Source organism: Metopolophium dirhodum, chromosome 3 (genome assembly GCF_019925205.1).
Source record: "Metopolophium dirhodum isolate CAU chromosome 3, ASM1992520v1, whole genome shotgun sequence".
NCBI classification, from domain to species: domain Eukaryota; kingdom Metazoa; phylum Arthropoda; class Insecta; order Hemiptera; family Aphididae; genus Metopolophium; species Metopolophium dirhodum.
The window spans coordinates 18,698,941-18,713,023 of NC_083562.1; the positions used below are offsets into that span (position 1 = coordinate 18,698,941).

General features: G+C 27.6%; 3 protein-coding genes and 1 pseudogene across 3 annotated transcripts; 2 read left to right on the forward strand and 2 right to left on the reverse strand.

Moving 5' to 3' along the window:
- Positions 1-1,407: 1,407 nt before the first annotated feature.
- On the forward strand, positions 1,408-2,782 carry LOC132941154 (geminin-like). Its single transcript, XM_061009092.1, has 5 exons — positions 1,408-1,638; positions 1,754-1,857; positions 1,935-2,068; positions 2,162-2,334; positions 2,541-2,782. Exons 1-5 carry the CDS (start codon positions 1,597-1,599, stop codon positions 2,658-2,660), a joined length of 573 nt encoding a protein of 190 aa, XP_060865075.1. The 5' UTR covers positions 1,408-1,596; the 3' UTR covers positions 2,661-2,782.
- A 1,201-nt stretch (positions 2,783-3,983) lies between these two features.
- Positions 3,984-5,924, reverse strand: LOC132941694 (uncharacterized). Its single transcript, XM_061009844.1, has 2 exons — positions 5,630-5,924; positions 3,984-4,961 (listed from the first exon to the last, which is right to left on the reverse strand). The coding sequence occupies exon 2, from the start codon at positions 4,955-4,957 to the stop codon at positions 4,367-4,369; it is 591 nt and encodes a 196-aa protein (XP_060865827.1). The 5' UTR covers positions 4,958-4,961; positions 5,630-5,924; the 3' UTR covers positions 3,984-4,366.
- A 98-nt stretch (positions 5,925-6,022) lies between these two features.
- On the forward strand, positions 6,023-10,067 carry LOC132941693 (ATPase family gene 2 protein homolog B-like). The gene is made up of 11 exons (XM_061009843.1): positions 6,023-7,058; positions 7,226-7,412; positions 7,472-7,668; positions 7,742-7,929; positions 7,998-8,215; positions 8,299-8,499; positions 8,606-8,715; positions 8,791-8,957; positions 9,049-9,139; positions 9,199-9,317; positions 9,964-10,067. Exons 1-11 carry the CDS (start codon positions 6,366-6,368, stop codon positions 9,995-9,997), a joined length of 2,205 nt encoding a protein of 734 aa, XP_060865826.1. The 5' UTR covers positions 6,023-6,365; the 3' UTR covers positions 9,998-10,067.
- Positions 10,068-10,803: 736 nt separating this feature from the next.
- Positions 10,804-14,083, reverse strand: LOC132940165 (uncharacterized; annotated as a pseudogene).

Genomic DNA, 14,083 nt, shown 5'->3' on the forward strand with positions numbered 1-14,083 from the left:
TTAAGGTTAGGTTAGGTAATTAATTTTTTTAATTCGTGTGAATTACAAAACTTTACTCATTGTACTATTGTAGCATAATAGCCATTAGGAACAAGATACAGGACACTGGTGTAGTGCACAAAAAAAATTCTTTTAACCGGTTGGAAAAATATTGCAGCGGGATGTTAGGAGTGTTTGGACGGTAAACCGTAAATGGAAAAATTCCCAGGATAAAAACGTCCCCGTAAATAAAATCTAATAAAAAAAAAATGTTACCTAAAAAATAGAGTTATTATTACTCTATGATCAATTGTTATTATTTTTATTGAAACTAATTAGGTATTCGAGTAATTAGTAATTATTACTTTCACACAAGTTTTTCTCATTAAGACCTAATAGTTCACAAAAAAGAAAGTTACGTAAGAAAGTTTGGTATTCAATTACGTTCTATTACGAAATATATAAATTATATTTTTATTTATCTAATAAGTAATAGGTACCTATATGGGTAAGTGCGAAAAACTACTACTTGTGTGTACCAACGGTATCTAATATCTTATGATTATATAAATAACAACATTTAATGTTTGTCGATCGATAAAATTGAAGATATGTTTATATATATTCAGATATGATGATTTTTACGTTATTACCTAGTCTGTGTTCGATCGTTATAATACTTCTAATTCGTTGTTAGTTGTTATACATGTCTAGTGCTCCGAGATTAATAATGAACATATTAAAATCGAATAAAAATAGCTGGTAACGAAAAAGTTACATTGAAAGGTTATAATATGTACCTATTCAAAACACAATGAATGTAAGCATTTTATTCGGTGGAAATGCGTGAAAAGTAGTTAATTTTTCCAGCTATATTAAAAATAATGCAAACTCGGCTAAAAAATGTATGTGAACAATTTACTATGACAAAATAGTGGAGAATTAAGTGTTGATGTAATCCTATCTATTCTAATATAGGGCATAATATAAGGATGAAATGTGATTGAATTTGTAATTTGTATTTTCAAATGTTTTAAATTTGTGATGTATTTTTTATTTAATGTAACATACCGTATATAGAAAATTGAGTGTAATTAAATTTGTAATGTGGAATTTTTGTAATTTATAATATATAATGATATCGGTAACTATAACAAATAAATAATATAACAAATATAACATGTAAAACGTATTAATTAGTGAATTGAGTGTTAATACATTTGTTTTGCCGGGGATTTTTTTGGACCGTAGTCTGACAACATGACAATACTATTATGTTCCGTGTTCAAAAATACCAGTGCATCCAGCTGATCATCGACACAGTAAATATTGTATTGTCTATTGTTATTTGAAAATCGTTCATACTGTTTTATACCGATTCTCCCCCCCCCCCCCGCCACTTAAATTTGCTTGATATCGTACGGCGTCGGCGCACGAGTTCAATTAGCTAGCGCACAGCCAACAACTGTCTGATATCCAACGTTTTTCGATTTTGAAATTTGAATATTATTCTATATATTATAAGAAAACTTAAAAAAAAATTCGTCCAGTTTAGCATATTCACTTTTCATTATTATTTAATATCTTGATATTTAACAGTTGTGCAACAGTCAAACGATGAAAACGGTTTCCGAAAATAATAGAAATATTCCGGACAAGGTAAATTTTATTTTATATTAAAATAGGTAAAACATAAAATCAAATCAACCGACCAATAACTGGTATCGAGTAACCTGACGATTATGTTGAACCGAACACATGGAATTTGTTTCAGATGTCCAACAAAAAAGGAGGTCCCAGAAAGTTCTTGCAAACATTGCAGCCGTCTGGCGGCGACAAAGAAAATTTGGTTGGGACCGGCAGATTTCATGAACACAAGTATGAATTTATTTTTAGATTTATTGTATAGTATATTGGTATTAATATTAATTGTATGTATAAATGTGTTACATTAGTTCTGATCCTAAAATATCGAAGCCACAATTTAAGACTGAAGTAGATGTAAAATCTAATGAAAAAAAGCATTTATTTTCAAAAATAAATCCATCTCAATACAAGAAGTTAATTATAGAAGATCTCACTAGCACTGGTATGCATTTACTACTTATATCTTGTACTTAATTGTTTTTATAACAATATTATGCTGATTACAAATTTAATCATAATGAACTTGTCATTTTAGATGGTCCTAGTGAAAAATACTGGGAGGTTATTGCAGAACGTCGTAGAAAGGCTTTGGAAGAAGTTCTTGAACAAAATCGTAAATTACACACCATAGTCATGGCATTGGAAGAAGAAAATACATCTTGTAAAAAATTACTCGAAAAAACGACTGATCTCGTTAACACACTAAAGGTATATATGAAATTGTTTATTCACACAAATACACAATTATTAAGCATAACTGTAAATTGAATCAACAATATTTTATCTGATTGTTATTGAAGAATTAGCTATTTTTTTCTATTTTTAGTTTGTTTTCTGGTAATCCAATATTTATACAAAAATATATTCCCTTTGAATACATCAACAAAAACTAATTTAGCTTAATACAATTATAGGAAGTACTAAACGAAGAAGATGATAAATCAACTGAAGATTATGTCGATAATTACATTTCGTCAATCAACTCCAATCAAATAAACAGCAACAATGATTTTTCTGGCAGTGAATCTGAATAAATTCTTTTTACATTTTAATTTAACAAATAATTAATTTTTTTTCAAATTATTCAACTGATTTTTTTTTTTGTTCCTACTAAGTATTAATTTATTTTGAATTAAACTTAATCATATCAATATTTTTTTAAGTGAATATTTATTTTTGAATGTAAAACTTTGTTTTTACTTTTTTGAACACTTTTTATGTTAATATGAAAACAACCATAATCTGTTACATTTAATCTATACATTTTGAACTAAATTGGTTTACATTATTTAGCAAACATATTGAAACAATAAACTAATTTGTAAGTAATTAAAGGAACTTCGATGGTGGTTTTTTTATTTATTAACAAGCAGTTCAAATTCATTGGTATTTTAAAACATTCAATAACTTTTATTATTGTATATTGTGTTCTATTTTAATTAATAGGTTTCTTATCGATTCTTAAAGATACTTCTAACATATTTGGATAACATTTGTATATGTATTTAATTATTATAGTAAGTCAAAAAAATAATAATTTTATCTTCAGTTAAATGTGCATAGTAAACTGTTTTAACATTACGCGTATACGTAACTATGTCATACCTCTAGATTTTTTCAAACAAACTTACCTATTTTAAGCATGAATTTTCATTTTTCATAATGGAACTGTTGTTAGGAATGTTATATTGATACTTTTGCTTGGTATAAGATCGAATCAAAATATCGATAGTAATTTTTTTTTATTAGTATTTTATGTTTAATATGTAAAATAATTCATGTTACATTCAAAAATATAAAAATTGTCAGTTATAAAATCATAAAAATAATAAAATCTGACATTAAAACCAAAATTTATCTGGTAGGTCACTTAAGAATAAAAGTTTCTCTAGGCGAAAAAACTGGATAAACAATTTCTAGTTTGATTTTTTTTAGCACAGGCTTTTGAGAACAATCACATGGTACCTAGATATGTACAATGGACAAATGATTCGATTCGATACGAGTACATTTCTTTTGATCCATGTAAAGTATCGGTACCAAAAAGTACTTTATTGAAAGAAAATCTCGATAGTAACGCAACATCTCTGGCTATTGTATGGTAGTGTTTAATTCTTGCCCTGCACACTACTTCTCATTGGCTTCCGTGTTTATCATGTAACTCACTGGTTTATTCAATCTTTTGAAAGTTGTTAAAACTTTTTATTAATTGCTACTTTTAATTTCCATTTATCTCTTCTTTTTCTGTAATAATAAACCGGAGTTTTGGCATATCAAAAAATTTCTTTAAAAAAAAAAAGTCTCCTAAGTGGACATTTGGTATAACAGTTGTTTTTATCATTGAATACTGAATAATTTGAAACATACAGTATTCCACAAGAGAATAATCAGTTTTTTTGTATCACAAGATGTCGACCTAGATGACGAGATTTCTGACTAGTGATGCACCGATTCCTTTTCTTTCCTAGTTCTGGAGGGAACATTGGTCAGCAGACTGATTATTCTCTGCGGAGTAGACTATAGTAACAAATACATTATTTAAAAATTAAATAAATACAACAGATTTATTGATATTGGTATTTGGTAACCAATCAATAATTTTAAGGATAGGGCAGAGGTATATAGAATATATTTCTAAAGAAATTCAAAATTGTATAAAATTTGAAAATTAAAACATGTTATATTATTATGATAAATTGTACATTTTATAAATTATAATTTATAACAAATGGTTCTAAAACTAATTAAATTGTTTCCATAACCTTAGGAATTCTTGTCTGAAAGGATTAACTAATTCACAATTGTTTGTAATGAATATATTTTCCCAATTTGCTCGAACTGACATTTTAGTCCAATTCAGAGATCCCAAGATCACTTTTTTGTTATCAATAATAACAAACTTGTGGTGCATTAAATTTTCATGAGATTTACCTTTATTAACTCTTTTTGAGATACCTATATTACCCATTTTCCATGTAGTTTGGAGATCATCTTCATTTAGAATTATCCTGACTTTAACTCCACGCTTATAAGCATCAATAACTGCATTTGATAGCAATTCATTATTTAACATGTACATACAGACGTCCAAAGTTCTTTTAGATTTATTGAGCCATCCAATAATTATGCTAAGTTTGCACTCAAAACACTCATTGTTTTGAATCGTGGTTGTTATAGTTGTTATATTTCGGTGAAGATTGCAAAGAGGTAGAGTTCCATAAAAAAATAACACTTCTGTTTCTTCTTGGTTGAAATAATTGTACAATAAAGTTGTAAATGCTGCACTACAGCAGGCTAATGTAAAACTTCCTAGGAGACGAATTGTGGTCATACTTCTGTAAGAAAAAAGATTCTATATTTTATTGCAATTAACTTTAGAGCACGGCTATAGGTACTACTTCATATCTATAGCCGTGCTTCAGAGTAGATAATAAACATTTTATACAAAATTGAATTTCAATTCAATAATATACATCAATGTTATATAAAAAAACAGCTAGTTAACTTATTTTAACTAACTAAATTGCTTAATATTTCAAAAACAAAGAAAAAAATCTATTTTTATTTGGGATTACTTATTTTTGTTTTAATATGTAACTATTATCTACTACATTTAAGATGTATCTAATTTTTTGTTTTTAAAATGGTCACTATGAGATATTTATTCTAGCAAATATTGATGGATAAATAAGTATAGGTACTTAAGAGTAATCGGAAATATTGAAAATTTAAAAATTCAGATTGTAGCTAAGAATGATAATATATAAACGGTAGTAGTACTGTCTTTGTACTGTTTTAAATTATTATGATAGTTAAGTTTTGAATGCAAGTTATTTGCTATAGTCAACTATTGTTACATTTTGTATGGTGTACTGGAAAAAATTAATATCTAATCTTAATGAATAAGAACTGAACATTTTTCAAATATAATTTGGAAAGTATAATTATTTCATTTTCAATAAACTTAAAAATAAAACTTATAAATAATAAATTAATTTCATACTTAATGTTCACAACGAATTGTGGAAAATATTTCACATTATTATAATGACTGTAACAATTAATAGTAACCACAATTTAATAATAATATTATAATGTATACATTTATTTATTTCCTAAGTAGAAAATTGAATGTACGAACTATAATAATATAACTATAATCTCAGGTAAGTCATGAATATAATGTAACATGTACAAAAGTACAATACCATTCTACCATAGACTTAACTTTAGTTAAGTTTAAAAATAATAATAATGAAAATATGAAATGTCTACATTTTTGTTTAACACATGAAAATATCAAAATAAGTACTTTCAGAAAATAATAACAATAACATTGATAACACCTTATCAACACACGTGGGTAAAACCACTAAAGCCTTTCGAAAAAATCATAGCAGAATATTGCAGAATTCAAAATAAGTTTTAAGATTTAAGTAGGTACTATTATTACCTATTCAGTAATTTACTACTTTTGTATTTCTTTTAATTCAGTTCTTCAGTCTTTTTAGTTTGTTAATTTTTGTGATTGTCTGTATCTCGCATAATGGCTTTCATACGACTAAGAATAGGTAATGGGTAATAATAGTGTATCTTTTTTTGTTTATTCTGTTTAAATCATTCGAAAATTGAAAATGTATTCGTTCGTGATCTGACGTTTGATTTATTTTATTATTTAAAATGTAACTTTCTATATTTTCTTTGCGACTTGCATATTATTTTATACCATTATTATCATTATGGACACAATATTTTTGTCCAACATACCGGATTACAAAGGTACGACTATGATTCAAAAATTCTTTGCATCAGATACTGTATTGGCCACTAGTCAGTACAACCAGTATGTCTTACTAAAAATATCAGACAATGCCAAGATATTGTGTAAACTGATTCCTCAAGTGATCTGTACAAATGCATTTGCTAGTTGTGATCCAAGCGTTATTAAGCATGCACCCCAAAAACTAATCAATCCGTTGACAGTGAAACTGGAAATGCCTATTAACAAAGAGCACATAGAACCAATTTGTGTGGCCAATGCTAAACGTATGGTAGTCAGTGTCGTATTTAAAGATGTGAAACATCAAAATATATGGTCCAAGAATCTTTTTAAGTTGGCTGATGCCATTAAACATTTACTACGGTTGTTTGTAGTACATAACGATTGTATAGTGAACTTAAAAAGGCTTAAATTAAGACAAAACTTTAATATTGATTTTATACTTGTACACAAGACTGATTGCAAGAACAATGCTGCACGTATTAATGCAGATACTACCATAATGGTTATTAAAACGATGTCTGCCATACAATTTTATCAGGCAGAAATTGGATTAGAAGTGCAACCTTTATTTGGCATGGAATCTCAAGTGAAATGTCTGAAAAACATTATTAAAGCTGCAAGAAATGGCTGTCGTTCTTTGTGTAATATGGTAATTATATTAATGAAAATACACATAGGCACATATTTGTAAATATATTGTTATGTTATGTAAATGTGTATGTCTTGCAATTGTAAAAAAGGGCTCAGCCTGTTTAATCTTAGTAAATAACTGAATATTTATTACCTTAATACAATTAACTATTTTTCATTATTTAGATATTATTGATCGGTCCATCTGGCAGTGGAAAAACAAGTTTAGTTCTTCACGTTGCTGCATCATTAAAGTGCATACTTTTTAACTTAATATCTACAGATTTCATAAATGCTGATCCCGGTTCTACAGAATCAGTTATTCGTGGTTTATTTAAAAGAGTTAAATTATTATTAGAGCAGGATAGCAAAAGTAAATAATAATTTTAATACAAATATATTTTTAAATTAATGAAATTTATATTTTTACAGCCGTGTGTATAATAATGTTTGAGAAAGCTGAAAGTATGCTAAATGGTAAAAGTTCTAACGCCAAACGAATTTGTGCTCAGATACAAGATTGCTTAACATCAATTAAACATTGTTCTCGACTTATAGTCATTGCAACTACTAGCATGCTGCATTTAATTGATGCATCTTTCAAACAAGGCTCAAGATTTTCATATGAAGTAATAGTTGTGTTGATAGACCCACATTACAAAGTTGTTTAAATTAAATTTCATAATTTTTCTATTTTTTTAGATTTATATTGGTGTTCCGTCAGAAAAAGAACGAGTAAAATTAATGCGAGGCTTTTGTGGAATTTCAAACATAAATATTCAATCTAATGTTGTGTCATATTTAGCTAAATTAACACCAGGATACACTGCTGCTGATTTAGAATTAATTTTCAAAGAAATTCTTAATGAATCTCATTTAATTTCTGAATTGTATGTTAATATTTAGTTAGTTATAATAATATTGCCAAATTAAAAATCCATTTATTTATGAATTTCAGAGAAATGGGCATATTGTTTGGTACTATTTCACTTATTTCCAAGTACCCAGCTTCATCATTGAGATCAGGAATTGGTCAAGTCATTACAAAGTCAGAATCTTGTTCAACCACAAATTTGGGTGGTTTAAAAAATGTGAAACTAATGTTAGATATTTGTATTAAATGGCCTCTTATTCATCCAAAAGCTTTTAAATATTTTGCAGTTCCACCACCTAAAGGTATGGATTACATAAAGCATATTATGTACTATATTTTTTTTCCATTAATAATATTTTATTGTACTGTGATATTTATTATTTAGGCGTTTTACTTTATGGTCCTCCAGGATGTGGTAAAACAAGCCTTGTACGTTCAATAGCTTCATCAGCCAATTTAAATGTTCTTACAGCGATGGCTGCGGAATTATATTCTCCTTATTTAGGTGTAACAGAAGCAAATATTTCACAATTGTTTCAAAGAGCTAGAGCTAATGTTCCAGCTGTGTTGTTCATAGATGAGATAGGTAATAAACTGACTACTTTATATGTATAAAATGTTTTCCTAACACTTTTTTTTCATAATATTTAAAAGTTGTAATATTAAAATCATTATTTATTTATTTTTATTAGATTCATTAGTCAGCTGTCGTTCTGAAGGAAAAAAAGGGTCATCAGGGTTTGATGACCGAGTTCTATCAACATTTTTGGTTGAAATGGATGGTATCACGAATGATACAGAAGTATTTTATATTTAAAATAATCAACATTTAAAACATATATAAAATTATTTAAATCATCTTACTAAATATTAATAGTATGGGCAAGGAGTTGTAGTTGTGGCAGCTACTAATCGTCCAGACAAAATTGATACTGCTTTATTAAGACCAGGAAGATTTGATCGTCAAATCTATGTGCCTCCTCCTCAAACAACTGAAGAACGTTTTAACATACTTCATACTATTGTTAATAATCCTGAACAAAGGTATACACTAAACGGTTTAATTTAAATAATTTTTAAACTTGTATCTGTATGTGCCTTTTTAATTAATTTAGTATTAAATGTTAATTTTTAGTATGCCATTATCAGATTCTTCAATTTTGAATGAAGTTGCCTTAATGACAGATAGGTTTTCAGCAGCTGATCTTGCGAGTGTTGTAAAAGAAGTAAATATAAAAATATTATTTAAAAACTAAACAAATAATTGTTTTGCTTGTTTTTTTAGGCTGGTCTAGCTTGTTTGACTAAAGATGGTCTTGAGACATGTACAACAGTTAAAAAAGAAAATTTTGAGGAGGCATTAGATAATGTAAAACCATCATTATCTGAAGAGCAAATTGCATGGCAAGTATAGTTGTATTATACATTTATATGCTCAATTTTTATAATGTATTTATTATTTTGTCCATAAAAGTAATTTGATTTATATTGTAAGGTGTAATCATAAATACTATAGATAATATAATTTGAAGTATTTGTTGTAAGGAGTGTTTAAATTATAAGTTTAAAATTTATAAATGCTTCTAAAGTTGTATCCTGTCAGGATACATTTATCGAAAACATAATAATATGATTCGGACATTTTGCTAAAATTTGATTTTGTTGCCGCTTACTAAGGGAAATCAGCAACATTATCTGTTAAAAATGTATCTAGACACAACTTAAAGTTAGCAATTATAATAAAAATATACAATTCATTTCAATTAAGGTTAACAATTAATTGTTGAAAAAAAAAATAAGATAGTTATTATAAAGTGACATCTGGCAACAGTTACTTAATGTTTACAGTTCAATTAAATTACCTTTGGTTGTTATATGGAGAACTAAAAATAATAAAATAATACTCATATTGGAAATTTTAACTTTAGAATTATATGATTAGCGGTTATTGTGATTCCTAATAATAAAATATTAAATGTATTATTATGTAATACAAGTAGCTTATTTAATATTATATATTTTTACATCTAGTCTGTGTTATTGTTTTCAGGTATAGCAATTTTTCCTCTCAGCGAAAAAAGTAAATATTTTATTTTATGATGTATTTGAACTACTTGTTTTATAAATAATTATAATATTTAAATACATTTAAAACATTTTTTTTCTTTTATTCATATTTACTCCATCAACGATTCTTCTTAATTTGTAAAAAATCATATTATACTTCTTGTCTAACACACTATTCTTGACAATATTTTCTATTAAGTATTTTTTATTTTTATGTCACTTAATTGTGTGCACATCTATCCATAACAAAATATATATTCAAGAATAATTAATATTTAATCACAAAATAATAGCTTCTCCAGTTAGATATAAATTATTGGATATTATAAAATCACCCGGTATAGTGATGAATCATAAGCGTGACTAGAATTCATCAGCAGGAGCAGCCTAGCTAGACCAGACCGGCGCTACCTTATTAGTGAACTAAAAAAAGCCCTATATACCCAAAGCAGTATATTTTTATATTTTTAAGCCCCCCCTCCACAATGAAATATTTATATAATTTAAAAAAAGTCTAAATTATCTATTTACAATAATAATCTACAGTAACTTCAGAAATATTATTCATCTACAGCCTTGGATTACACCACCTAGCTACAAATCAAAAATAATACAACAATAATATCAATAGTACCTAGATGCGTATCATACCGTCGTCGTCTGTCTCAAGTCTTTATAGTAGGTTTTTCCGATTTCGGAAGTCAGGAAATCAATCTTTATAAATAAATGATAATTATAACAATACCCACAAAAAAATTAAGTTTTAAAATAAATAAATAAATGTTGTAACCCTTCTAACTTAAGACAATTTTGATGACGAATATTTTCAAAGTTATTTTACTGTTATTTAAATAGTCAAAATAAAATGAAAATCTGTTCGCTATCTGAATTTAATAATTTTATTATTATAAGTTATCTATAACTAATAGTTATGGATTTAGATAGGTACTAGATACTGTTGATTAATTAAAAATAGAAAAAAAATGTGCAGATACATGTATCATCAATATTGACCATCCCGGTATCCCTGCCGGCTGCCAATTGCATGTAATATTAAATATAATATACATAAATAATATGTATTATTAATAACTAGCATTCATATGATGACGGCTCAATGCTAATGCTTTCTTCAAGTACAACATCCACGGGTGGTCTTTCATTTGCAGCATAGTAGAGATCCCAGTAATCAATAAAACTAAAATCTATAATAACATAGTTATGTAAACAAGAGAGATATCAATTTTTTTCATTATTATTAAGTTTCCAACTTATAAACACACCTAAAATAAACTTTCATTTTTTAAAATTATTAATTAGGTGGTAATTACAAATATATAGGTACCTACCTAATAACTAATAATTACAAATAAGGATAATTACAAATATTGGACATTTCAGGGGTTGCAAATTTATACTTTTGCGATCCCTGCATTATATTTGGGGTCAAAGTGCTAACCTTTTGTGACCCCCAAATTATGCCACTGAAATTGTCTACTGGCACAGTTGAATCGTATAGAATCGTTATTAAATGTCTAAGTACAGTCTATTAATGCAGACTACATCACTTACCAACTCAAACAAGAAAAATCGTTCACGAGTTGTAATTAGTATAATGTCTATGCTAGAACCACAGATTATATAAAATAATATAACCTGCGCTAGAACCTAATATCAACAACAAAGCATTTTCAAAATTGACATTCTCTGTCACTCAAAAATAAAAATAGAAGATCCCCGTATAAATCACCAGCCAGTTCAATGCCTTCGCAGTCAATGTTACGGCACACTATATAAAACTTGTAAGTTGTAACCAGTAACTACCCGCCAAAATGCGTCGTCTGCGGCGACCACCATTCCTCAAATAATTGTCAAAAATCAACAGCTCTCCTACCAGCCTAATGCGCTCTTTGTAGACACACCCGGCCAACTACAGAGGTTGTCCATCTCACAAATATTTTCAAGCTATCCAATAATCAAAAAATAAAAATCAACCAGCTCAAGATAACCCCAAACTCCCACGTAATTATAATTGTAATAATAATAATAATCTTAGCAATAGTAATGTTAATAAAAATGTAAACACTACTTCAATTTATAGGTCTGTCGCTCCAAGCTCATACTCTCATGAGTACTAAAAAATATACTGAAAACCCCCTTAACGCTTTAAGCGAAACCTTTGCAGACCAGACCTCTCTCAAATTCTCGTCCTTTACTGATACACTCAAATCACTATAATTACTCGCCTCATCTCACTCCTGACCATTCATTAACAACTTCATTACCTCCAACAATTAATTTTAAAACAAAAGTACAATTATTAAATTACTAAACAAAAATAGAATTATTATCGAATTATAGTTATAGTATCATTGGATGCCTCCCTCCTTCTTTCATGTCACCAATCCTAGTGTATTGTATGTAAGCCGTAAGGTATCAAATGTACCTATTGTATCATTTTGAATACAGATTGTAAATGTTTCTCTTCTCCAATACTTTTCAAATAAAAAAAAAATGTACTCACTAACATCGTTAATTTTAAATCGAAATTGAAGAATCCAAACGCTGTTAATTCGTTTGGTTCATAAACTGATATCTGATTCATGAACATTTTAATCTAATTGATGAATGATGATTGTTCCAAAAATGTACATAATAATCATAAAACAAACGGAGACAAAAGTTAGATACCTAATCGTAAAGCATGTTGCATGTATAAATAATTTAAATAAATATTAAAAATTAATTTTATTTAGTATTCACTTGTAACTTAGTACCGCAAGGCATTTCAGAGATTCGGTACAGTCGCAAATATGAAATAATTTTTCTTTTCTGAAAATATAAATTATAGATTAACATAAATATATAATATTAATATTTTAGATTCTTAAAAGAGCAATGAATATATTGATTTTACAATTATATGTGTTTTAGATTCTGAGCGGAGCGATGAATGTATTGATTTTACAATGATGTGCTTTTTAATTTTAATTTTTTACTTTTACGTCTGTTATCACCGTTTGGGGCAATAAAACTACTTCGATTTTCTTAAAATAAGGTTCCACTTAAGTAGATTATTATGTAACCAAAAAATCTAAAAAAAAATATACAAACACGGTTATATTTAATGTTCAAATTTTGACGAAATTACATATTTTGTATTTTATACAACCAAGAATTACGATTTTAGTTATTTTGTTATGAATTTGTGATTCAACGTTTATTTACCTACTTTTTATTACTTTTGATAATCAAATTTTAGATTGATATTATTATTATTGACTGACATTTTGATTTTGATATTGATTTTATTATATAATGGACTATAGTCTATATTGATTTCGATTAGATTTAATTGATTCAACGTTTGTTTTTTTTTATTACATTTGATAAACACGTTTTTGATTGACTTATGATTATATTTAAAATTGTTTTATATTTATTATTAATTTGTTGTTAGTTGTAAGAACCCCTGATTAAAATACACGAATTGCGTCCTGGGTTTTTCGGGACGCAATTCGTGTTTACCTTTTTTACAGGACACAACTTATATGTGCTCCTGGTACAACAAAATTATGAGGGGTAACTAGGTAAGTCACCTAAAATTATTTGAGAAACACCATTTTTTTTTATGGTAACGCCACTGTAATACTCACTACTGTTATGACACGCGATGTAAAAAAAATATATTATTACAAACCTTATCAATGACCCATGAGGTGACGTATATTATAGATGATTGAAATCATGTATTCATGTGAAAAATGTGTTGTAGGTAGAATATATATGGAAGAATATTATTTCCCAATAAATCATTGTATATTGTAAAATGAAATGTTTCGATTAAAGCATGGGCGAATGTAAATGTGAAATATAACAATAATACCGGTCCGTAACCCAAACTAAAAAATCTAAGTAGGTAACTCAGAAAGTTCAGAATGCAACAATCGTATACTTTCTGGCTTCTGCTAACATTGTTATATCAGAATTTGTCCATCCACCTGCAGGCAGGCTATTAACCCAGAAGGTAAGCATTTCCATATTCTATTCAACTCACAAAATCGGAACCCCAAGTTACTGAGATAATAAAGTGATGTAACCAT

Coding starts and splice junctions, on each gene's coding strand:
- LOC132941694 (XM_061009844.1), bottom strand. CDS start 4,957: ATGACCACAATTCGTCTCCTAGGAAGTTTTACATTAGCCTGCTGTAGT.
- LOC132941693 (XM_061009843.1), top strand. CDS start 6,366: ATGGACACAATATTTTTGTCCAACATACCGGATTACAAAGGTACGACT. Junction 8,716..8,790: donor GTATCACGAATGATACAGAA/GTATTTTATATT, acceptor AAATATTAATAG/TATGGGCAAGGAGTTGTAGT. Junction 8,958..9,048: donor GTTAATAATCCTGAACAAAG/GTATACACTAAA, acceptor GTTAATTTTTAG/TATGCCATTATCAGATTCTT.
- LOC132941154 (XM_061009092.1), top strand. CDS start 1,597: ATGAAAACGGTTTCCGAAAATAATAGAAATATTCCGGACAAG. Junction 1,858..1,934: donor GGCAGATTTCATGAACACAA/GTATGAATTTAT, acceptor GTGTTACATTAG/TTCTGATCCTAAAATATCGA. Junction 2,069..2,161: donor AGAAGATCTCACTAGCACTG/GTATGCATTTAC, acceptor TTGTCATTTTAG/ATGGTCCTAGTGAAAAATAC.